This window comes from Lytechinus variegatus, chromosome 13 (assembly GCF_018143015.1).
Source record: "Lytechinus variegatus isolate NC3 chromosome 13, Lvar_3.0, whole genome shotgun sequence".
Classification (NCBI taxonomy): Eukaryota; Metazoa; Echinodermata; class Echinoidea; order Temnopleuroida; family Toxopneustidae; genus Lytechinus; species Lytechinus variegatus.
The window spans coordinates 6,814,760-6,841,534 of NC_054752.1; the positions used below are offsets into that span (position 1 = coordinate 6,814,760).

The window sequence follows — 26,775 nt, forward strand, 5'->3', positions numbered from 1 at the left end:
TAATGTCAAGTGGGAATATGCTGAGTTCCAATACACTCGCAGCTTCCCTCAAGAAGGGGGAATGTATTGTAGGTATTTGTGCCAAACAGTGCCATACCATAGAAGATTAACTCTGATAAAATCTCTGCGAAGCCACGAATTTCAAACTTGCATTTACATTGTATTATATAATATGTTTCCTATATGTTTCCTGTGGTTCTTTCATCATGTTTTAATGATGAAGAGAACTATTCCAGGCATTATTCCCAGTCAGGTATGACTTATTTGAGTGTCAAATGAGCTGACTTCTTGAATTTGTAGGCCTAGAGAAGTTTATTTCCAATCGATCTAATGCCAATTGGTCTATTTACCAAGTCGACTACTTTCATTTGGTCTATCATCAATTTGTCCAGTATCCACATGGTTTAATTGCCATTTCGTCCACTCACCATAATTTCATAATAACCGTTTCCAATAACCATTTAGTCCATAAACCAGTTGGTCTAATTGGATAAGTATTAATGGGACAAAATGAATGAAAAGAAAATGGGTATTAGACCAACTGGCTAATAAGACGAAATGGTCATAGACAAACTGATGTTTAGACAAAGTGATTATTGGACCAACTGGTTGTTTATAGACAAATATTGATGGATGGAATGGCATTAGACGAAATGAAGGTAGACCATGTGATGAGTGGATGAGACGGTAATAAACAAATCGGCAGTTTACGGTTTAACCTGTCATGATAGGCTATCCATAAATTTCAACCACAGTTTGAATTATACCATAAGAATATAGTTAAAGTTTAATATATATATTGTACAATGAAATTGTGACTCGCTTGACATTTATAACAAATTTCAATTTGGGTTAAATACTCAAATCTTTTTTTTCCATTAGTTTAATTTGAATTATGGACAATCTAGATTGACACACAATAATTTTGAATTTACAGTCAGTTTTTGAGGGAGATATTTTGATTTGTTTATGACTCGCTTGAGGTGACATTATTCAAGATTCCTCATCTTATATTTGACTAGAATTTCCTCACAAGCTGCTCATCAGATTTAGATAAAAAAAATTTGGAGATTATTTTGACCTTTGAGCATGAGAAAATACTGTGTGAGTTTCATGTGACTGGCCAGCTTACATTAACTTACCAACCACCTTTTAAGCGATTTTCAAAATGTTAGTTCTAAGACCCAAATTGCCTGCTATGGCTTCTAGATAGATTGATATTTTTTTCTGATGATTTATTATCAGTTTTGATAGACCTAAATGTACACATATTATAAAGCATAATGTTTTGATATTTGATATTCTTAATATATTCACTTCTATTCGTGAGATAATTTTGAAAATTGAAATATATATGTATAACAGTGATTGTCAATGATTACGGTATGTAGCGAAATTATTCTAATACAACTGTATGTTGTGGCTTGTAGAAATAATCCGGAAAGCAGCAATTGAAGCAAAACTGGAATAGAATATGTTTTTGCATTATTGACAAGTTATGTGATTGTATTACTTTTTGTTTGACTTTGATTATTTATCAAATGAAAAGGTTATGACAGTCTCCTTATAGTTGCATTTTGGGGGGCACATAAAAAGTATATGGAGTAATTAAAAGGCATTCTTGGTTATTTTGCTTTAATTAGATAATAAACAGTGTATTTGTATCCTATTTTAAAAATAATATGTTCCCTTATTTGGAGAAAAGTTCTTCTAAGGGAAAGCATTCAATGAAAGGTGAGCAAAATCAAAAAGCGGATTGGTGAAAGTTTGAATTATACTGGATTCCCGGGGGGGCCACTTCCATTCACGAGTGGATACCATGCGCGACCATGGGGTCTCGAAAAGCACCCTAAACACGTAATTTCCATATTTTGAAAATGCACCCCTTAACAAGTATTGGCGTGTGAAACCCTACCCTTAACAAGTATTGGAAACAAAACGATACTCTTGGCAAATATTCCCTGAAATGAACCCCTAAACAAGTACAGGAATGTTTTATTGTTACGTGTCCTTCGGTCGTCGGCTTTACCTTATTTGGTTTAGTGCGACCCCACCTTCTACACCTCGCACAAATAGGACTCTAAACACGTAGTGTTGGGGCAAAAAGGACATCCTTTATAAAACATTCTAATTTTGTTTTATCATCCCCGCAAATTCGACCCTAAACACGTAATTTTCCGAGCGAAATAGATACCCTTTTTTCATTATTTTTGTGTTTTTGACACCCTTATCACGTTACGTACGTAACGTGCCCTATCGTGAAAAGGACATCCTTTTTACGTGTTTTTTTGGTCGCGCATGGTATCCACTCGTCAATGTAAGTGGCCCCCCCGGGACTGGATTTAAGGTAAAAATTATTTTTCAAGCAGCACATAGCTGTATATCACATGTAAACCAATCATTCATTGTTTTTCATATTCAGAAATACACGTTCCAGTAATTTACCTACTCCATCTTAAGTTGAAATATAACCCTGAAATATTCTGCCAATATGTTGAACTCTTGCCAGCTGATACAATCCCTATATTTCTTTTTTTTAAGCCAGGTATCTATTAATGCAACTTTTTTTATTGGATTTTATCCCAAGCAGTAGTGAAATTGTTTAAAAAAATAAACTTTTTACCATTAAAAAAAAAGATAAAATACAAATTCTGCACAGCACATTAGCGGACAAGCGGATGTATACAAATTATTGCACAGAATCTCCTGCAGGCAGTTTGCAATAAACCAGGATATTTTTTTTAATTGATTATTCACAGACAGACTAAGCGATTGAGTGTCAAATGAGCTGATAAATGCACTTCCTGTGTTTGAGATCTTTGCCACCACTGGCTATCCACAAGATACAAGATTAATTAAAAACATCTGATTGCAGCTAAAAAGCTGAATTGACAGATGTTTTACAATAAAAAAACCCAACAAAATTAACAAATAAGATGTATACCAAATCAATCAAGAAATTTACAGAAATTACAATTTAAATTCAAATTATTATGGTATTCTCAAGGAAATAGTGGTAATGTATGAAGATAATTTTTGAAAATCTATAAGAAGATGCATATTAACTAAAGATTTGAAAGATGTTTGAGAAGGTTGAGCAGAACTATAGCAGAAATTATGATGCCAAATGTATATATAAAAATAACCAATGAATAAACAAAATTTTGTTTGAACCCGTCTATTAGAAGCATTGTAAAACTTAAAGAAACCATAATGTAGGACCAGATTTTGAATTAACCCAAGTTCAGAATATGGGCCAAGATGATTGAACTTTTGATTTTTTTCTCTTTTTTTTTGTTTTGCTTGTTTTTGTCCTGCTTATATTTAGTATTTTGATTTACTTCACACAATAGGCTTCATTTTATTGTAGCTGTCTTTAGGGGCAAACAGCTTTTATATGACATTCCGTGTGTAGTGTGTACATGTGCATGTATAAATGTAATGTTCATTACGTTTGTCTTCATCTGTTGGCTTTATTTTACATTCACTTTCATCAATTATTTTTAGGCCTTTTTAAAGTAATAACCTGAAGTCATTTCCTCGTATTTTGGGCACCGTTCTCTCTCGAAACCCTTTTTTTTCCTATTGATGCTATTTTAATATATAGTGTATGTATGTCGGTGAAATGCCGACAGATTTGTATGCATATGTTGTAGCTGACTGTATTTTGAATTGAGGCTTATGTTTCTGGAAAGAAACATTTATTTGACATGTCCACTCAAAATAAAGATTGTTTTTATTAAACTCCAAGGCTGTAGTGTGATTGTGTGATGCCATGTTTTGGATAGTTCATTCTATTGTAGATCATTTGAATTAAAGGGGAAGTTCACCCTGAAGAAAACTTTGTTGTAAAAATAGCAGAAAAAATAGTCAAAAATATTGGTGAAGGTTTGAGGAAAATCTGTTAAAGAGTAAGAAAGTTTTTAGAGTTCAAAATTTGGGATTTGTGACGTCATAAACGAGCAGCTGCCCCATGTGTTATGTAATACAAAATGTATGAATTTCAAATTTTGTATGGTTCCTGATGACTTAATTTTGTTTTCTTATCATGATCGGGTGTGAAATGATTTGTCTATTGATATACAAAAGTTACAGTGAAAACCATTTTCAATTTTCTGAGAAAATGACATTTCATTGATTTTTTTACCATTCGCTATGTAGGAATGCTGCTCGCATATCACGTCACAAATCAAATAATTGAAATTCTAATAACTTTTTAATTATTTGTTGAATTTTTCTCAAACCTTCGGCAATATTTTTTATTATTTTTTCTGCTATTTTTACAATAAACTTTTTGTCAGGGTGAACTTCCCCTTTAAAGCCTTTAGTTTTGGTAAAAATCCCCCCAAAGTGCATGCCAAATTGATATCCCATTTCTATAATACCATGTTATATGAATGGGTGCTTTTAAAATGGCTCTGGGATGAAATGTACGTATACGCACATCGTGGTCTGTATGCAAATGAGGGGACTGATGACATCACTCACTATTGCTTTTGTATTTCACTGTATAAAATATTTGAATATTCTAATTATGCTGTGAAACAAAGTTTCATTCCTCCCTTAACACGTGGAATTACCATTGTCTTTACATTTTATGGATCAGTTAAGTTGCTCCTTATTGTCTAATTTATAAAAAAGAAATTAAATGTTGTATATTTCAAACAAAAGGCAAAAGAAATTGTAAGGGACATCATAGACTCTCATTTGCATGTCATTAATTGGTGCTTATAACTGTTTTGTGAAAAAAGCGAAATCTGAAGTGTTATAACTTTCTTACTTTACATCCGATTTTTATTAAATTTTCAGTGTCATGCTTGTTTGAGTTTTCTCTGTTGATTCAAATTTACATTTTTCTAGGGTGGACTTGACCTTTTAAGACATTCTCAAACATGGAATGGGCTGCAAATTTCAGGGTACCTGTTAAAGATTTCTCATATCCAATTGATGAATATGTAAGTAAGTGTTCCAACAGAGCATGTTTATGTGTGTATTTCATTTTTTTCAGACGTGTATCAATCAGATGTGATAATTTACATCTAGGACCAACCTTTAACATCACCATCTAAAATACATGACCATAGGGCTCGAACTGCATCAATTTCTACTTCCCCCACTTAGCTTGGATTACAGGCGCACGCTGCAACGCCTAGTTGTCTCTGCATTAAAAATAATTAAATGACAATTAATGCAAAAAGAGGGCGCAAGATTTGATTTTAAATCATGATGGCTTGAAAATGTCCCAATTTAAATAGGTGAATATGCATTCAGCGAGTCACTCTTTGTAAAGTTGTAATATTATTATTGTATTGTTTGATGACACGAGACTCCCTCTTGGTTCTTTCAAGTGCCTTCTTTATTCTGCAGTTCAGTCGATCGTGGGTGGTGCATTCAGACCACTTTACACGAACGAACGGTAAAATTTGCACAGCAGACGATCCCCGGCCCCATTTGCATGATGCTGTCGATCGAGTTCATTGTCGCTGTATTGATTGTGAATGGGTCTGAAACAGCTCGAGTTTCAGACAGATCGACCTATACAGGATTCCGACTTGCAATCGTGGAGTGCTCGACCGGACAGCGTTCGTCAACATAATTTTTGCCGTCTGACAAACTTTCGGCATCAGTGGCGGGCCAAAAATAAAAAATAAAGGGGGGGGGGGTTGAATTTGAAGGGCAATAGAAAATGTTGAGGAGGACAAGGTTGGATTACTCGTTCGAATTTTTTTTTTCATAGTTGTGCTTGCCCCATTTAGGCCTATCATAGATTCTTCATGTTATAATCGGCAAGAACATGAAGAAAGAAATGGGAAAATGTGGGGTCAAAAGTGATCAAGAACATGGTAATGATAATTTTTATCAAATGATACTTTGATTGTAAACTGTATGACTCGGAGTTGGTTTATAATTTGGTAAATCGGAACCACGTACTATCAGAACTAACTTTCCAGTTGTTCTAGCTGCACTGAGTAAAATCCATAATGATTTAACTCTCTGGGGAAAATCTTTGCTATTTAAGTGGCCCTCAGCTAAAGAGTGCCTGCCGTTTTTACCCGCGTTTTTTCTTTCAAAATGCCTTGGTTCAGGTCACGAATCATTAATAAATATTAGTACTCAATAATAATAATGGTTTTATTCATCATCGTAATCTCGAGCAAGCAGATGAATGATTTACAGAGTTGTAGTAACAATGTTTACACAATATCATATAGGTGGCCTGTAACAAATTCCAAATATGTATTACAATTTAATATTAAGAAGTATGAATGCGCACCGTTACAAAAGAAAAATAAATGAGAGGGAATGATCGAGAAAGAGAGTCGGGAAAATATAATAATAGGAGAGGGAGAAAGAGGGGGAGAGAGAAGGAGAGTGGTACTCAGGAGATAAAACAAAAAGTGTGAGAAAGCGGGTGAATCAAATAGAGCTATACAAGGTATAGGAAGATAAAGCGAGGGAAGCAGACAATTGCGAATAGAAAACATAATTCTCACAACTGGTAATACAATATACATGTCCACTGGATGGGTTAACTCGTGCTTAAATTGTTCGTTTTTCTTTTAAATAAAGATCCAATAATATTGATGGGTGAGTGAGTGATTTATCAAACTGTCCAGGGGGTCTAGTAAGTAACTAATAGTTGTAAAAATTGACTTTTATATTTAGCATGTTCAGTTGAATGCCAATGCCAATGATGCTTTTTGTAGCACAGATAAGAATTCAAATCGATGATTAGGATGAAAACAAAATTGTGTGTCAAGTAACAAGTTGCCAGAAAACTGCTCTCTATACCAGGGGTTCTCAAACTACGGCCCGCGGGCCGGATCCGGCCCGCAGAGCTTCTCAATCCGGTCCGCGAGACTCTGCTGGGATTTTTTAATCACTTTTAAGTCACAATATGAAACATAGCTCAATATGATTACATTGTGTATCCACGTAGACCTAACCGTAATAAAAGTAATGGTAGTCAAACTAATTTGACTTTTAAACAAAGTTTAGTGGAGTCTTTATTGTCTGTTCGATCTACTTTCTTAATAGATGACCAGCGCTGTTGTCACCATGTTTGGATCTACATATAGGTGCGAAAGTACATTTTCCATAATGAACATTTCAAAGAACTAACTCATACCGAAGTACCTTACCAAATGGGGGTCTGGTCATGCAAAAAATCACAATCATATGGTCAGTTTTAAGTTTTTGTACATGGTTTTTGAAAAAAGTGGGGGGCTGTCAGCCCCCCCCCCCCTCCACGGCCCCTGCTCGCCCCATCCTTGTTATAGTCTACAACAGACATGGTCTACTATTCATTCTACTTTGACTACAAAAAATATCATACTTCAAGACATTATCTGTCTCCCCAATACCAGGTATGTATTGGTACAATCTAGATTCGTTTTATGTTTTATAGTTGTACAATTTGTTATCATTAATATTGACTTTTGCTTTATTGTGAAATCTTTTCTAATTTTGCCTGCGTTCCATATGAAACTTTTATAAATTTGTTAGATTAAATGTTCCCAAAATAAGGACAAGATTGCGCAAGAGGGCATCTAGGACCCCGACCGCAAGGGTCATTGCGCTTCGCGCACAATTTTTTTCTAAGTATCCACTTCACCCTGGCCCTTTCAGGTTTACTTGGAGTCTCATCTGGCCCTTCAAAGAAAAAGTTTGAGAACCCCTGCTCTATACCCTGTACAACGTAACCTGATCGAGCTGTCCAAGGTTTAGGTCGGGCTTTTTCACTTTCAGGACGGGCTGTCCGGTGGTCAGGTTATCTGGATCGCAGTGCAGTACAGTGCTGCAGTACAGTACGAGTGTACACTTCCATGACTTCCACGTCGACGGATCTGGAGGAAAGCCGGGAGGAACGCCTTCTTACAAACGAATTCATCGCCAGATCTACCGGATTTCTCACTAAGTTATCAAATTTCCCGCACAGGGAGGACACACCGCTTAAGGTATGAGCGACATTTTTTTATTTTACATGTTTTACTAAAAAAGTCATCTTGAATTGAAATACCAGTGGCAGTGCAGTCCATTTACGCCTGCCATTTGGATTGCATGCGAGACAACAATGAACTGAACACGTCCGTCCACGCCACGGCACCCTTGCCATGGCCTGGGCATGGCGTGGACGTAGCCAGGACGTAGCCAGGAGGCGTTCTGGGGTAAAAATCATAGTACTATTCGTACCTTTTACCCCCTAACGCCAGGCACTTGCCCGTATAGGGCCGCACGTCGGAAAGGAAAATGCAACTATACAAATGCACCAAACAGCGCCTTATATTTGAATCTGATGTTAACACTTCTGTACATGGGTATAAAAATCGGTTAGGAAAGTTTGGTATGATAGAATTAAATGAAAGGGAACAAAAATCGCAGAAATGGGATGAAGAAATAAAAGTAGAAGAGAGTTTACTCACATTTGTTGTCTTCGCCATCTTGGATCCATTGTTAATGCAACCTAGTTACGTGACGCTTATAGAGGGCGGCAAAATCAAGTGCTAAAATGTCCCGCTTCAACCACTGAACCAGGGGGGTGTTTCATCAATATTGTCACGCGACAACTGTCAGCGCTGATAGTTGTCGCGCGACAATATTGATGAAACAATTACTTCTCCAAACCCCCTTCTATCGCTCTCTTTTTCCCTTTTTTTTCTTCTTCCGGTTGGTATGGTTGTAACTACATAGCCTTGAGGACTTCTTTTAAAACTGACCACCCACGATACACTAAGTTTACTGCTGATTCTTGTCGCAGTGGGCAAAATATTTTGACGCTTCCAAATCAATTCTATGATGTCAACATGCTAAATGATTAATGCGCGCAAGGTGGTCGGTTTCAAAAGAGGTGGTTAATAATGTGGTGGTCTCACTATACTTGGATTCAAACCTCTCGCCGTAGAACAAGACATCTTCAGTCTGTCTCCTTACTCACTGAGCTAGCAGGAATTGTTGAAAACTACAGGCTTCATAATGGTTATGAACTGATATTATGTCTACTCTCCAAGAGTATTGGGTACAGGCGCGGGTTCAAGGGGGGGGGGCACAGGGGGCTCGTGCCCTCCCCCTTTGAGAAGCAAAATTTAAGATTTGTAATGTAAAAATGCTATTAAAACGGAGGTGGGCCCCCTCTTTTGAAATTGAATATAATTTTTTTTTGCTTGTCAAATTTTTTCTGGTATGAAATACCCTAATTTATGGTTGAAAACATTTTTTTTGTCAATTTTTTTCACTAGGAAATCCATATTTAGAGGGTGAAATCGGTTTGTTTCTTTTGATTTTATTTATCTATGAACCTTCATACGCAAATATATGCCTAATGCGCATGAAGGGGTTAAAAGGATTTTAGTATAAATGTGATAAATAAGAGGTTCTTACTAGACAGACCTGGTGTAGATCCCTTGATCCATTTTTGAACACCGCAAATACGATAGGCTTGACCCTTGAACTGCTTCATAATGACGTACCTTAGATAAGCGATGTTATAAATTGCCGTTTTGAAGAACAAATTATATTCAAAATTAAAGTTGATGCTTTATTTTAAATGATTATTATTAGAATAACAATTATTTATAATCAAGTTTCAAATGTTATTATTTGTTAAATAATAATTTACATGTAATGTATTCCACTTTACTTTGACAATCTAGATCCCAAGACACTAAACTGAGCTTCACCATGGGTGGGACTTTCACCAGATTGTTCAGTAATTTATTCGGCAAGAAGGAGATGAGAATATTGATGGTTGGCTTGGATGCTGCTGGAAAGACCACAATCCTCTACAAACTCAAGCTTGGAGAAATTGTCACAACTATTCCCACGATAGGTAAGACCGTTGTCCATTCCCCAGGGTGGTCAAGGCGTTCACCATCCATGATAGGGATTGTCCAGGTGTCCTGAGGTTATTTTGGTGGGAGAATGCCACCAAAATACTGCTTTTTCCTCCTTCAGTTTCTCTCTGAGCAATGAATCTCCCTCCACTTAACGCCAAATTCTAGTGAAAAAAAAGATGGTATATATTATTCCTGAGTCGAATCGATTTTAAAATCGGTGTTCGATCGATGTCATCGAACACCGGTGCAGATTTTGCAAAATCGGTGCATCGAAAAAAAAAAAAAAAAAAAACGTCGGCCGGCCGATTCGTTTGGTTTACACAATCAATCATCAAAATATCAGCAATGTCCAACTTTAGTACCACTTACTTGATTTCTATTGCCCCCAAAATGAAACCGATTGAGTAATTATGATGATATTCACCATTAATTTGAAGATTATTTCGATCATAGTTCGAGTCTTACTCGTCTGCTCATGCCGAGATAATTTATGCACAATGAATTCATGAATGGAATTCCGGAAGTCATGGCCATCGATCGTGCATGCGCAGTACTGTTCTTTAATAAAACCAGAAAATGGACGGAAATTGACGCGATCAACGTAAAATAAATCTTGCTTTCATGAACAATATTAATATCATGACCATAGAACATTATTTAATCGTAATATTTAACAATAATTTGCACAATCATTAATATGAATTTAGAGCTTGATGTGAAACGTTTGTATTTCGTTTCAATTTTCAATGGCGGGCATCTCATGACGATCGACTTGACTTCTTGAGTCGAGCTAGTGCACTTGTCTAAAAAAAATAATCATCACGTCAGGATTGATTCTCGAACATTGTCTACATGCAAAAACTCTGTTCAAGTTCGTAATATCACCATATAATAACATTTTACATGACAAAACAGAGAAAATTGCGTTTGATTTTTTTCCCATCAATTTGAAGCTAGTTTGTGCGGAATTGTGCCCAACTTTGGGCTCTGATTTCATGAATGGGAAAATATGTCATACGTCATCGAACACGCATGCGCATTGTGCTTATTTTCTCGGAGCTTGGAGGAGACGTCCAGAAATGGAATCATAGAAATAATCCCAGTATTAATTCTTCCATATGAACATAACATACTTTGCTGACATCGTCAATATTCTTAGTATGACCATAAAATCTTGTTAAATCGTAATAATTTAGATGAATTTAGGGCTCGATTCGAACCATTCGTATTTATTTTGATCGCATGCTCAATTGCGCCTAAAAAACTGGATTGCCATCAGGATTAATTCTCGAACATCGTCATAACTCATATTCCACAATCTTTCCTCACAATCGTTATATCAGCATTGAATAGCAATTCAAATGACCATCCAGAGAAAATTACGTATTTATTCCCATAAATTTATTTGGAGCTCATTTTGGATCCAACTACACAATCTCAGGCAAGTTACAGCGCTCTCCGTTGATTGCACTTGTTTGCTGGCGCTGACGTCAAGCACGCCTGTCGTTTCGGGAGAGTGAGTGTACGGAGCTGCGGACGGGGCTGGTGAATGGACTGCGAATGCTAGTTGACCGAAAATCATTCGGATCGACTCTGCGTGATTCATGTCTTTATTATTGTTTCATTTTAAACTTATATGTTGTCATCTGCAAATATCATTGTTGAAGATATTTTGGGAAGAATTCTGCTTTGGTCCCCGGCATTTTTTTTGTGTTTTGTGATCATGAAAAATACAAACGAACTTTGCTCTGTCATCTGCTTGTGCAACGCTCACCCGGCCAACGCCAGCGCAGACCGTCAGTGCGTATAGTGCATATGCAAAGCGCATCGCATCGACGCAAAAACAAGACTAAATTTTCCCCGCCTTCAATATTCGATGCATCGATGTTCGATCGAATTAGAGCTGTCGAACACCGGTTTTCAAAATAATCGATATGACTCAGGCTTAGTATATATGGTATATTTTGTTTTCTCAGGTTTCTTTTAGTATGCCCCCTTTAATGTTTAGCCTGCATTATTCTTCACCTTGTTTTATTGTTATGGGACATAAAAGGGGGGGGGGGCCATGATGGCCCCATCTGGAAAAGAAACGAAAGAGGCACTGACACCTATTCCTATGCACAGAAGAACAGTATTCTCCAATTACGGAGGGTTTAGGAGGGAAAATAACTTTTTTTTACTTATATTGCGAAGCATGTGTATATGTATGAAATAAAATATTCAGGGTTCCCCCCTTGAAACGTTATTGCATGCACTGACATTCACAAAGTTACTCAATCCTTTCAAGTGAGGTGGAGTTCATGCAATATGTAACATATGTTGACCTATGATTATGATTATTATTGTCATCATCATTAATATTTATTTTATTATCATTATTATTAGTAGTAGTGGTATAACTATTGTTATGGGCATTGATTACCATATTTATCATTGATTTCTGTGATATTTTGTAGGTTTCAACGTAGAGACGGTGGAGTACAAGAATATAAGCTTCACAGTGTGGGATGTTGGCGGTCAAGACAAGATTAGACCACTTTGGAGGCATTACTTCCAGAACACACAAGGTATCGATCATTGTAAAATAAAACGTATAGTATGGAAGATGTTGATCATCATGGTAGTATAAAATCGGTAAAGGAAATAATCTGTTGTCTCAAGATGTGGCAAATTGAAATTGCGACGTTGCGACTGCACCTGCTAGTCCGGCAATTCCGGCATCCAGCTTACGGTATAAAAGGCGCAGGTAGTGATTGTCCACTTCATTGCCTGACAAGACTAGCAGGTGCTGTTGAAACTTCAGTTTCGTGAGACAACATATTATTTCCTTTACCGAATAAAACAAATGTTATGTGAACAGTCACACACAAAAAATTTGCCACGGAAGGTATCTGTAAATAGCCAAAAAAGCCCAAAATAGCAATTTGGTTTCCAAAAGGAAAAATCAGACAGGCTGCTAGCTTATAAAGTGAAAGAATTATTTTCTCCTTCATACTGTGCAAATCTGAAGTTGTAAAGTTGAATCAAAGGAAAGATAAAAGAGCTTCTTTGACACCATTTTTATGGACACCTGAGAATGCACAGTGTGGACATGTATATCTCATGCTTGAGTGTACCTCAAAATGCAGTTTTGAAGCTCTCACTGGCTTTCTTTTTCTTTCAATTAAGTACTAGTGAGGGTTGTTGTCGTTGATCAATTTTGACAAGTTTATATATCATTTTAAAGGGTAGGAAGTGCTCTTTCAAGCTCAAGGAAAATAAATATCAACATTAATTTTGGCAACTAATTGTTGGTGTTTGGGTGGCTGGTCATATGTGCTATATGTATGTTCTACTGAATGTACAACATATGTAAGCAGTTTTGTTGCTTTACTCCTGAAGCAGGTTTTCAATGTGTTTGAGAAATCACTATCAAGGCTTCTGTGACATTGCTCTGGTGCCCCGATGCTGAAACAAGCACACTTGATTTTTACTTTAAAAAAACTCAAATGTGAGACATTCAAGTTGTGTTTCGTTGTCGATGGTGCATTTGAGTGCCAAAAAATGTTTCTGCAACAGGGCCATGATGACGATTGCTGCTATGGATGATCTGCATGTTAATGCTATACTCCAGTAGTAGTGCTCAGCAAACAATGGGTTTCACAAGTATAGTTTTTGTTTCACCTGCATAGCAGAGTGAGACTATAGGCGCCGCTTTTCCGACGGCGGCGGCGTCAACATCAAATCTTAACCTGAGGTTAAGTTTTAGAAATGTCATCATAACTTTGAAAGTATATGGACCTAGTTCATGAAACTTGGCCATAAGGTTAATCAATTATCACTGAATACTGCGTGAGTTTTATGTCACATGACCAAGGTCAAAGGTCATTTAGGGTCAATGAACTTTGGCCAAATTGGGGGTATCTGTTGAATTCCCATCATAACTTTAAAGGTTTATGGATCTGATTTGTGAAACATGGGCAGAATAGTAATCAAGCATCACTGAACATTTTGTGCAAGTTTCAGGTCTCATGATTAAGGTCAAAGGTCATTTAGGGTCAATGAACTTTGGCCGATTTGGGGGTATGTGTTGAATTACCATCATAACTTTGAAAGTTTATTGGTCTAGTTCGTTAAACTTGGACATTAGAGTAATCAAGTATCACTGAACATCCTGTGCGCATTTCAGGTCACATGACCAAGGTCAAAGGTCGATGAACTTTGGCCGAATTGGGTGTATCTGTTGAATTACCATCATAACTTTGAAAGTTTATGGATCTGATTCATGAATCTTGGACATAAGAGTAATCAAGTATCACTGAACATCCTGTTCAAGTTTCAAGTTACATGATCAAGGTCAAAGGTCATGTAAGGCCAATGAACTTTGGTCATGTTGGTTTTTTCTGTTGAATAACCATCATATCTCTTTAAGTTTATTGGTCTAGTTCATAAAAAGTGGACATAAGAGTAACCATGTATCACTGAACATCTTGTGCGAGTTAAGAGTAGTTTTCAAAGTCAGCACTGCTGCTATATTGAACCGCGTGATGCAGGTGAGACGGCCAGAGGCATTCCACTTGTTAAAATTAAGATCAACTGTCACCATATCATACATGTAAATGATCTTGTTAAAAATCCAACTTTGTGAAATCATGACATCTATATAAGTTCAAAAGAGAGGACAGTAATATAACCAACACAGATGTGTGACAGTGTATGCTTGGAAAACCACTCGTTGTCTGGAAAGAAAAGCTATGTTTTTTTTCTTTTCGTTTTGTAGGTCTGATTTTTGTTGTAGACAGCAATGATAGGGAACGTATACATGAAGCCAAAGAGGAGCTAAACCGTATGCTTAATGAAGATGAACTCAGAGATGCTCATCTATTGGTGTTTGCTAACAAACAGGTAATTTTTTGAAATGTTTATTTGCTTGTAAAGTTGTTCATCAGTCAATGCTCACATATCTACTATAATCTGTCATGTAAACCAAATAATGTTTTGTGCATGCAATGGACAGAATACCTCATTCAGTGAAAAATGAAATTGTAACACGCGGAAACTGATGCAGAAAGATGACACACGACACCATTCCTTGTGTTTCGGTTCGTTTAATAATCGATGGATCGTTATATACAAAATTCCAAATCCAAGAAAAAAGATGAAAAAAAACCCCTGGCAATCTGGCCTAGAGGACCATATTTCCTCTGGTGATAGCCTCACCCGCTACACGAATGTCATGTCAAATACCGATAATTCTGACCCGAAAATGAAGAAGCCTCTCTGCCTGCCCCATGAATGGGGTGCAGTGCAGGAGTGAATTAGAGCAAAATCCTCTCTCCCTTTTATGCAGTTATCACTCTCCATTCACAGATGCTAAGCCTTGACCATAATGATCTACGTCATACAAGCTCAAGCTCTGGAATGTGATGTTTTGACCCAAAGACCATTTAGCATCACTCTTACCCAGAAAGAGAGTGAATCATACTTCTTAAAAAGCATGAAGATTGTTAAACATTTCTACTTTCTATTACTTCTTGTGCACTTCCTGTAATAGGCATCTATTACTTACAAACAAATGATTAAGAGTAATGAAAATATATGAATTTTCAATAAACAGTTCATTTTGACCTGTTACATACTCCCCTACTTAATTGAGTGACGTCCCGGCACTCACTATACCAAAATTATTACAAAAATAAAAGTCCTACTTAAAATAACACTACCTGGAGATGCTTGTTCCCAGTTACAGAACAAATCAATTTACAATTAATCATGGCACTAAATATATAAAGCCAGTAATCACCTGATACAGAATATAAAAATCTCGGCAATAACACGGTATTGGCGAACCCGCACCACTAATACGAACTTCCTGGTCTCGTGACGAGAATAAATACAGAAAACATATCTAGTGCAAAAACTGAACTGTTTCAGTTTTCAAGTACACTCCATATTATGTAATACTAGTCTCATGTTGAGGTTCCTAGCATTGAACATTCCAAGTGCTTCCTAACTGATCCTAACAGCTCCAGAGTTTATACCAACCAATTGTTTAGTTATCGACATAAACCTTCACAATCCATGTATCTCAACGAATAACAGACCATTATATAATTATAGCCAGTAAAATCAATCACTACAATGTCATCCTTAAACCTCCAAAAAAATACCTACTTATACTTTAAGTCGATTCAAACTTTTAAAGAATTACAAGACAATAAACAAATAACAATTACTAGATGTTTCCCCAAATCTTAGCAATTCCAATGGAACAATGGTTCACCAATATAATATACTGAAAAATCTCATAACTTATGACTAATTCTCTCAACTACCACTGCGTCCTTTCCGGCCTCGAAGGTTAACAGAAACGAGAAACACCTTACTGCCCCAATAGTCACTCCAGTATCCCTCTAATGCAATCCCGGTCTCAGATTGAGGTTCTCGAAATTAATATTCATACTTTATCCTGACTAAACCTAGCAGTACTCCTAGCCAAATCCCAGTTACAAATCAGAAAGATCAGCATATTACAATATGATAACCATTATAACACACAGACACATGAAAGTAAACACTTTCATCAACACGTGGGCTCCCCTACTTTTCAAAAGTAGCCCCTAAAACTATCAAATACACATTCTGGATCAAACAATTACCATTAATTCACGCCATAGCTTAATTAAACCGAATACTAATCAAGACCCAAAACTAAACTTAAAAAGTTAACAAACTTTAAGTATCAGACAAAGAAACGCCTCAACTATTCATTAGTTAATCACGTTTGCCAAACCCAGAGCTTACTCTGCACGTACTGTACTTCCTCCTATCAACATATAAAATACTGGTGTCTCTGCATGGCCTCCGACACCCCAATGTGTGGTTCCCATCCAACCAGCCAAAATTACATAAGAAAGGGGGCATGGACTGTTCCAAAACACAGCATTACCATGACAACACAAAATTAACCTTCAACAGTACTCAGTATTCCCTTGACCAAAGCCATTTGGTCTGAAAAATCTTACAGGGTATCTCATAAAATACCTGTCCAATAGTATAAATCCCTATCAGATACATTGTAGCCTCATATTACTTTCAAACAAACTACATTTTGGCTACAGCATTCTCACTATGCACACACACAATACATCTTAAACTTAAAGCTACGTTCATATTTACAAATCAAGATGTCCACGGATGAGCTCCTCAGATTGTCAGGGTTTGAACTTGGTTGTATCCAACGACGAACATCGATCCTGCTGACAACGCCACTTGTAACACGCGGAAACTGATGCAGAAAGATGACACACGACACCATTCCTTGTGTTTCGGTTCGTTTAATAATCGATGGATCGTTATATACAAAATTCCAAATCCAAGAAAAAAGATGAAAAAAACCCCCTGGCAATCTGGCCTAGAGGACCATATTTCCTCTGGTGATAGCCTCACCCGCTACACGAATGTCATGTCAAATACCGATAATTCTGACCCGAAAATGAAGAAGCCTCTCTGCCTGCCCCATGAATGGGGTGCAGTGCAGGAGTGAATTAGAGCAAAATCCTCTCTCCCTTTTATGCAGTTATCACTCTCCATTCACAGATGCTAAGCCTTGACCATAATGATCTACGTCATACAAGCTCAAGCTCTGGAATGTGATGTTTTGACCCAAAGACCATTTAGCATCACTCTTACCCAGAAAGAGAGTGAATCATACTTCTTAAAAAGCATGAAGATTGTTAAACATTTCTACTTTCTATTACTTCTTGTGCACTTCCTGTAATAGGCATCTATTACTTACAAACAAATGATTAAGAGTAATGAAAATATATGAATTTTCAATAAACAGTTCATTTTGACCTGTTACAAAATGAAAACTCGACTTCGCCTCATTGAATGGATCATTTCATCTTTCTGTCCATTCCACTCATAAATGTATAAGTACAAGAATATGTAATGTAAATTATGCAAATAAATCAAGATTAAAGATGGAAATTGAAGAGTGATTTCTCATTTTAAGGAGTTAGTTTTGAAATACTTTTCATGTGAAATAAGCGGTGGACGGAAGCAGTGATTTTCATGATGAGTGGTGGTCTTAATTCTTTTGCGCCGGTCGGGCTGACCACTGCCATTTACTGTAGCTATAACACTGCACACAAACATAACTGTGGAACGTCTTTAATCCAATCTAGATTTTTTCCCAGATCATGGAGATTGGTTAGTTATGACTAGATTACTAATGTTTTTCGTTCAAACTTTAATATGAAAGGGATATAAAACAAATATATTCAGGCATTTCTTCTGGAAGTATAGTGGAAGTATTCATCATCCTTTGATCTGGCAATGCTATTTTACCTACATGTACGGACCCCGCCCTTGGCAAAAAGAGTAATCGCTGAACTAACTTTGAATAAAATTTGCCGTTATCCGTTTCCTCTTCCTCTTTTTATTAATTCTTCCTTACTTTTCTTCTCTTTCTTTCTTTGCTTTTTCTTCCCTCCTTATTTCCACCCCTCCTTTCTTCCTTCCTTGCTCCCTCCCATGCTCCTTTCCTTTCCCCCTTCATTAATTTCTTCCCCCTCCATTAATTCCTTCCCTCACTCACTCATTCCCTTTTTCCTTTCTTCATCCCCTTTCTTTCTTGCCTTCCTTTCTTTCTTTTCTTTATTTTGTCCTTCCTTCCTTTCCTGTTTCTTTCTTTTCTTGTTTCTTTCCTTCCTTTCTTTATTTCTTTCTTTTGTCTTTCTTTCTTCCTTCTTTCCTTTTGTCCTACCACTCTTTGATCACGATTTGGAGGTGTTTATGATTATTTGTTTTATTTTATTATGTGATGTAGAAATGCAACCCAATTCAGCTATTGACTGCCACACCTTTTCAAAACAAATTCTGTTATTTTCTGTATCTGCATTTCAGGATCTTCCCAATGCCATGACCGCTGAGGATGTGACCTCGGCACTAATGCTGCAAAATATGCGTAACCGAAAATGGTACATCCAGTCAACTTGTGCTACCTCAGGAGATGGTCTTTACGAAGGTCTCGACTGGCTCTCCACTGAACTTAAAAAGACATAAAGTGAAGAATGAAAATACTTGCTGTCCATTAAATCAGTGTAGGTGTAATATTGTTCTGCTCCCCCCCCCCCTCCACAAAAAAAGAAAAAAGGTCAAATTGAAATGGTGGTGAGATTTTTCTTTGTGCAAAGAGAGAGAGGGTTTTATAAATTATTTGTTTCTCCGTCGTACTCTCCTAAATCCAGACGATTAAAGATTATTAGGATATATATCAACTTTGCTCCAAAATGAGTCAACTAGAATGGATTTTTCTCTTACACAGACTGTGACATTTTCAGAAGGTACATGAAAGCCCATTTATTAGAACAAGCAGTTTGTAATCTGAGGTTTACTCAAATTCCCAGCGATCCCCTTGAAATATTCGATCTAGAAATAATCTATTCCAAGGAACATTATTATCTTCCCATATTCCTATCATGTAAAAAGTTTTCCTCTATGTGAATGCAGGGAAGTTTTATTCTTGAATCATTTAATATCCTTAGTAGTGTGTCGTACATTTGACGACTAAAAACCTCCAGCAAATGTATTTGCCATTTTGTAGCAGAAATGATTCTTATATGCTGTATGTTACATATTGATTGTAGCACCGATCTATTGCCAACACGATGTGCTATTTCATCAATTTAAACAAAAATTAAAATGGACGAGAAATAAGTCCAAAGCAGAGATATACATTTATTTATCAAGAGTCCTGACTTGCTAGTTCTTTATGTGAATTAAACAGTTTTTTGTACTACTTCTGGAGGTGTCCAAGTATAATACATGGTCCTTAGCAAAGGAAGTTGTAGACTTGTTTAATTTCTTATGTTCTCCAGTTACAGTTTGTTTCATCTCCATGTTAGGACATATTTATGGCAACACAACATGCATTGGTGTTTCAATTTTCAAAATATGAATTATTTAAAAGGTATATTGATCCCATAGTTTTAATGCATTAGAAATATACATTTACTTAGAAATTAAAGCTTTATTGATTATATGGTTTATCATAATATGTGGCATTCGAATTGAAAAGGAACACATGTAGGAGAATGAAATATGTATTCTTATACCGGTTGGGTGTTTCATAAAGCTGTTCATAAGCTAAGAGCGACTTTAAGAATGACTGGTGATTCTTTCTTACTCGCTGAATAATCATCAACGAACATATAATGGTGAACATCATTTACCACAAGAAAGGATCACCGGTTGTTCTTAAAGTCGCTCTTAACTTACGAACAGCTTTATGAAACGGCCCCAAGACGGTCAGTGGATTAAGAAAAAGTTAAGGTTCAAATCTCACTACGCCTAGTATCCTCAGGCAGGATATTGTATTGAAATACAGTGGCATAAATCTATTTTTGCCACTCTCCACCCAAGGTTCTATGGCTACTACTTGCATTTCCAGTCTGGTTCAGTCACCCAACATTCATTGATAAATGAAAATTACAACCTCTCTGCTTGATAAAACAGTTCCATGACATTTGCTCCGCCGACAATTGCTCTGCTATGGATTCCACACACTTAATGGAATAACCAACTTTAACCATGGATTTTTAACACCATGCCCTATGCTAAGCCTAACCCTAAAGCCCTTTTGTAACCCTTACCTTAAATCTTAGACAAAATAAAGCCTGGAGCAATTGTCGCAGGAAAAAATGTTGTGGAAACGGAATGTTGGTCCATTTGCAACGAGAAATCTGAACCAGCCCCATGTTTTCAATTGTGTATTCCATGTGTGCAGTGATGCTCAATGATGCCAAAATTGGTTTTATTAAAAGTGGAGCAGACCAATAATTTATTATTAAACGATCACATTGTTTATATGTCGTTTGATCATAAAGTCACGGTCTAAATCCTAGCAAAAAAAAGATATTTTATAGCCAAAGTAGACCAACAAGACAGTTTCCAAACTTCCATTTCAACATCTTTTTAACATTTAAGATTGAATAGATGTTGGAAAACTTTATATTTATTTATTCATTCTTTTTCATCTTCTTGTATATGTATGTGTGGGACTTCATACAGTGTGATGCTCACTCTTATTACATTCCATGTGTATTATATAAATCATTAGTAACTGTTTTCGAAAGTGTATTTCACTGTTTATCGTATATCACATAATTTTCCGTTTTGTAATTTTGTAGTGAAATTGGAACTACATGAAGGCAATAACTTTAATTCCATTAAGCCTGCATTTGAACCTAACGCAGGAAAGTGGTTTGATTTCCTTCAGCAAGGAATTGATCCATATTGTGCTGAACTCGACCCAGTTGTGGTAAATGGGTACCCGATAGGATTAATTCCTTGAATATAAGTTACCGCTGCTGATAAAGTGGTAGCTCGAGCTAATGCCAGGTTAATGATAATAATATGGACGATTTATGTAGCACAGCTACTATATTGATATAACGTAATGCACTTAACATTTGGTATCATATTAATTACCCGGCTGTACCTGAGCCGCCAAGCCCGCCATATGGGCGCTCAAGATTTGGAGGAATTCCGTCCTACCGGATACCCATTTACAGAGCACCTGGGTTGAGTGCAGCTCAATGTGAGTGAATATCTTGCTGAAGGAAAACATGCCATGGTTTGGGAAGCAAAGTGATAGCAAACCCATGTCCCTCAGATTGAAAGATGAAGAGTCCCAACCACTAGACAACCACACCCCCACTCAAAATGACAGTTGTGCTTTGTATTCTCTGGCAAAAAGTGCTGCATGAATCCAGCTGTTATTATTACAATAGAATTAACATGACCATAACATTATTCTGAATAGAGACTCCTCTGTCTTCTCACGAAGAGCACCCTTTCAAAAACCTATATAGGACTTGTTATGTAGGATTTACTGATTTTGTATTCTGAAAAGTTGCCCTCATTTCATGAAGTCCTATGGATTAGTGACAATCAATTGGATGTTTGTTTGAAAACTGGGGGTGTTCTACAGAGGGTGAAGTGTGTCTTAAAGTCATGCTTAGTGCTAACGCGCACATTATATGCAACACACAGTCTTTTAACACACAGTAACACGGGTCCTCTTATTTATGATTTAACCAATGCAGTGATACCTTTTATTCGGCACCCTATTGGCCATTTAAAGGTCAAGTCCACCTCAGGAAAATGTTGATTTGAATTAATAGAGAAAAATCAGACAAGGACAATGCTGAAAATTTCATCAAAATCGGATGTAAAATAAGAAAGTTATGACATTTCAAAGTTTCGCTTATTTTCAACAAAATAGTCATATGAACGAGCCAGTTACACCCAAATGAGAGTCGATGATGTCACTCACTCACTATTTCTTTTGTTTATTATTGTTTTAATTATACAATATTTCCATTTTTACGAATTTGATTAGGACCTCCTTGCCTGAAGCACAAAATGTTAAAATAATGGAATTCCATGTGTTCAGGGAGGAATGAAACTTCATTTCACATGACGATGACGAGAAAATCAAAATATTTTATATTTCATATAATAAAATGCAAAAGAAATAGTGAGTGATGTCATCAGTTCTCTCATTTGCATACCGAACAAGATGTGCATATAACTGTTTTGTGAAGTGAAGCGAAACTTTAAAATGTCATAACTTTCTTATTTTACATCCGATTTTGATGAAATTTTCAGTGTTACGCTTGTTAAATTTGTCTCTTTTTATTCAAATCAAGTTTTTGTTTGGGTGGACTTGTCCTTTAAGTGTGACTCTAAGTCATACTTGATTCTGTGTGAAACACACCCAGTAGTCTGTACATGTTATACATGTAGGTACACATTATTTATTAAGTTCTCAAACATTAGTGACATCTTAATGTACAAAACAGTAAAGGAAGTATGGTACAAGGAAATATTAATATATTGTTATAATCAAATGTATATTCAGGCATAAGAATTTTATTGGATTTGAATTACTGGCGTATCCTAAAGCCCTAATATGATATGCTTGTTTTGTTTTATTTATTTATTTTTTTTTCTTGTAGATGCATGTTGTACTGAGATGATGTATATACATTGAGGCAGTGGGGTATTTTGTTCTGTTTATATCTTTTAAGCATCTTGTAAATGTAGGTATTTTGATTTCAAATACCGTAAACAAAGAGTGTCACAATACAAAGTGCCACTTCTGCTATAAACTGATGACAACACATATTGTGCTTGCACCAGTAATCCTAACATATCCAATTTTAGGAGGGTTTCATCTTACATACAAGCATTTTTTTTGTTTTAAAAATACACATGTATGTACTATTAACTACTGTAGTTTAATCCCAATTATGTATGTACCACATTTTTGTCTTATGTAGATGATTTCCAGAATTTTAGGCAAATGTGATTAAAAAATTTCACTATTAAAAATGTTTAAAAAGTATTTCGAAAAGGGTTTATTCTTATCTTTTGTCTCGGTCTCTGGATTTTAAAATATAACTTGTATTTCTCATGTTATTTATAGTAAAAATGGGGAAGGGGAGAGAGAGCGGGGGGGGGGGGGGAGGATACCGAGGAGGTGGGGGATCCCCTTTCCCTTTTCTCTTCCCTTATTTACTATCTCCCTTGCCATTCCTCTTTCTTTCCTGTTGAACCCCTTCTCGGTTTTTGTCTCACCTGCGAAGCAAAGTGAGACTATAGGCGCCGCTTTTCCGACGGCGGCGGCGGCGGCGTCAACATCAAATCTTAACCTGAGGTTAAGTGTTTGAAATGACGTCATAACTTAGAAAGTATATGGACCTAGTAAATAAAACTGGGCCATAAGGTTAATCAAGTATTACTGAACATCCTATTAGAGTTTCATGTCACATGACCAAGGTCAAAGGTCATTTAGGGTCAATGAACTTAGACCATGTTGGAGGAATCAACCTCGAAATCTTAACCTGAGGTTAAGTTTTTGAAATGTCATCATAACTTAGAAAATATATAGACCTAGTTCATGAAAATTGGACATAAGGTTAATCAAGTATCACTTAACATCCTGCATGAGTTTCACGTCACATGACCAAGGTCAAAGGTCATTTAGGGTCAATGAACTTTGGCCGAATTGGGGATATCTGTTGAATTCCCATCATAACTTTGAAAGTCTATGGATCTGATTCAAGAAACTTGGACATTAGAGTAATCAAGTATCACTGAACATCCTGTGCGCGTTTCAGGTCACATGACCAAGGTCAAAGGTCAATGAACTTTGGCCGAATTGGGTGTATCTGTTGAATTACCATCATAACTTTGAAAGTTTATGAATCTGATTCATGAAACTTGTACATAAGAGTAATCAAGTATCACTGAACATCCTGTTCGAGTTTCAGGTCACATGATCAAGGTCAAAGGTCATGTAAGGTCAATGAACTTTGGCCATGTTGGGGTTTTTTGTTGAATAACCATCATATCTCTGTAAGTTTATTGGTCTAGTTCATAAAAAGTGGACATAAGAGTAACCATGTATCACTGAACATCTTGTGCGAGTTAGAGTAGTATTCAAAGTCAGCACTGCTGCTATATTGAACCGCGTGATGCAGGTGAGACGGCCAGAGGCATTCCACTTGTTTTTTCTTTTGCCTCTATTTCTCTCTTTTTCTTTCATTTATTTCATCTTTCTTTTTTGGTGGATTCTTTTACATCTCCCCTTCCTTTTCTTTCTGCTTTCCCTTTTCCTTCTTTTGAATATCTTTCCTTTACTTTTTTACTTTCTCCGTTTCCGGCCTATCACTTCACTTTTTCTCTCTTTCCTTCCTTTCATGACCAGACCCATTCCCCTTTTCTTAAATCCTCTTTTTATCATTCCTTAGTTTAATTAAATCTCCTTTCCTTCTCTTTCCCTTTTCTCCTTACTTTGCTTTCCTTCTCCCTAGTCATGCTTTTTCTTCTTCTCTCTCTCCACCTCTCTTCTCCCCTTCCCTCATTTCCTTTCCCTGACTCCCTTCTCTCCCATTTCATTTTTTTCTCTTCCTTTCCATATTCCTTTTCTCTGTCTCGTTTCTCTTCTTTTCCCTGTCCTTTTCCTTTCATTTCCTTCCTTTTACTCTTCCCCTTCGGTTATTAAATAAAGAATAACTGAGAACTCCATTATTCCTTTTTTTGGTTGTACGCACCATAGGGTGAGAGAATATTGTTAGTAGCTTAAATCAAAGTTCACAAGAGCTTTCCTCCCTGAAGAAAATGTTGGTTTGGCCGAAAATTGTCTCTGCCGAAAATCGAACCCGAGGCCATATATATAGGCCTATACACGTAGCTTAGAACGCCGATTCCTTATTTTAACCACGTACCCGACGACTGAGTTGGGTTATATAATTAGTGGCTCCGGCAACCCGATCTCCGCCACAACGCCCAAAACTGGGCGTTGTGGCGTGCGCCTGTAATCCAAGCTGTGGGGAACTTACAAATTGATGCAGAGGTTCGAGCCCTGATCACGTCTTTCGGATGGTTATGTTAAAGGTCGGTCCCAGACGTAAATAATCATACCTGATTGATACACGTCAGTCAAAAACTCGAAATACACACACCAGTGTTGTAGTGCCTTGATGCTCGGCCTTGGCCTTAAGGCGCCTTAAGGCCTATTTTTTCAAAGCCTTGGCCTTGAACATTCAAGCCTTGGCCTTGAGAGGGCCTTGGCCTTGGCCTTGAGGATTTTGAGCCTTGAAATTTCAAGGCATTTTCAAGGCTTTTTCAAGGCATTTTGTATTTTTGTACTTTCATTTGTTTTATAAAAGTAATTATAAATGTTTCAATTGTTCTGTACATCTAATGACACTAAATACTACCAGTCAGCCGCAGCAGAAGCAGTAAGTGTACTTAGCAGTGCCATCAATTGCAATTATCATCACATAATTATGTAACAAAGAGAAATGATGAAAATTAATATTATTTATTGGTAATATGATGTAATCATGACTAATAAGGATAATGACAATATCAATAATAATGATAATAATTATGATTAGGATTATAGTCAGTGGCGTAATGACAGGGGGGGCATGGGGGCACATGCCCCCATGCCCCCCCCCTATCGGCTGACTAAAAAAAGGAGGAAAAGAGGGAGAAAGGAAGAGAAACGTAGTGGGAAAGAAGACATTAATGTTATTGTTCATTATAATGTCATAATTATGTTATGTTACATTACATAAGAAACATTTTTTTCATATAAATGAAACATAATTGGCTCAGGGCATATATGTCTTCATTGTTCCTGGTGCTCCCATTGTCTGTTTACCGAGATATATAATCTTGTTATACTAAAACCTCCCGTTTTCAAGTCAATATACACCAAACTACCAAATATATTTCCTCGCACTTTGAGTTATTCTTTTACATGAACAATAGTATGCTTCTTTTTCATGAATACTTTAAGTGATTGTCCCATTTTAAGGTCTTAATATAAAACATTTCCTGTCCGTGCTTACGTTCGCAGTAGTGGATTGGTGAAAGATGTCTGCTCTCCATCAATTCCTAGAATGAGTCCTTAAAATGTCTCTTTTTCTGTTTTCTGATCTGAATATCAAAAATTTTCAGCTCGCGCTTCGCGCTCGCATCATTTGGTTAGTGAACTACGTAAGGTGTTCTTGAATTCCTACAAACAAGCCTTAAAATGCCACTCTTCAGGTCTGAATTTCCTAAATTTTCAGCTCGCGCTTTGCGCTCGCAAGATTTGATTAGTGAGATGGGTATGTTACTCATGATTACAAGTGCATTATGTGCATGTTTAGATGTAATTCTAACAAAATCAGCAAGCGCTTATTGGCACTCCCATTAAATGACTATGGTGAGATGTGTATAATCTTAATAGATAAAAGATTCCTAAAATATAGTCCTTAAAATCTTCCTGTTTGGGGTCAATATTTACAAAAATTTCAGTTCGCGCTTCGCGCTCGCATTATTTAGCGAGACAGGTACGTATCATGATTACAAAAGATTGATTGTAATGTCCCTT

General features: G+C 36.6%; 1 protein-coding gene across 2 annotated transcripts; it reads left to right on the forward strand.

Annotated features, from left to right (window-relative positions):
- Nucleotides 1-7,811: 7,811 nt before the first annotated feature.
- LOC121425929 (ADP-ribosylation factor 1-like) lies at nucleotides 7,812-20,997 on the forward strand. 2 transcript variants are annotated; one of them, XM_041622037.1, is made up of 5 exons: nucleotides 7,812-7,958; nucleotides 9,651-9,826; nucleotides 12,290-12,400; nucleotides 14,593-14,717; nucleotides 18,723-20,997. In XM_041622037.1, exons 2-5 carry the CDS (start codon nucleotides 9,679-9,681, stop codon nucleotides 18,879-18,881), a joined length of 543 nt encoding a protein of 180 aa, XP_041477971.1. In that variant the 5' UTR covers nucleotides 7,812-7,958; nucleotides 9,651-9,678; the 3' UTR covers nucleotides 18,882-20,997. The 2 variants fall into 2 exon arrangements, with proteins under 2 accessions (XP_041477971.1, XP_041477972.1); XM_041622038.1 differs by having other exon boundaries at nucleotides 7,824-7,958; nucleotides 9,642-9,826.
- The last annotated feature ends 5,778 nt before the right edge of the window (nucleotides 20,998-26,775 follow it).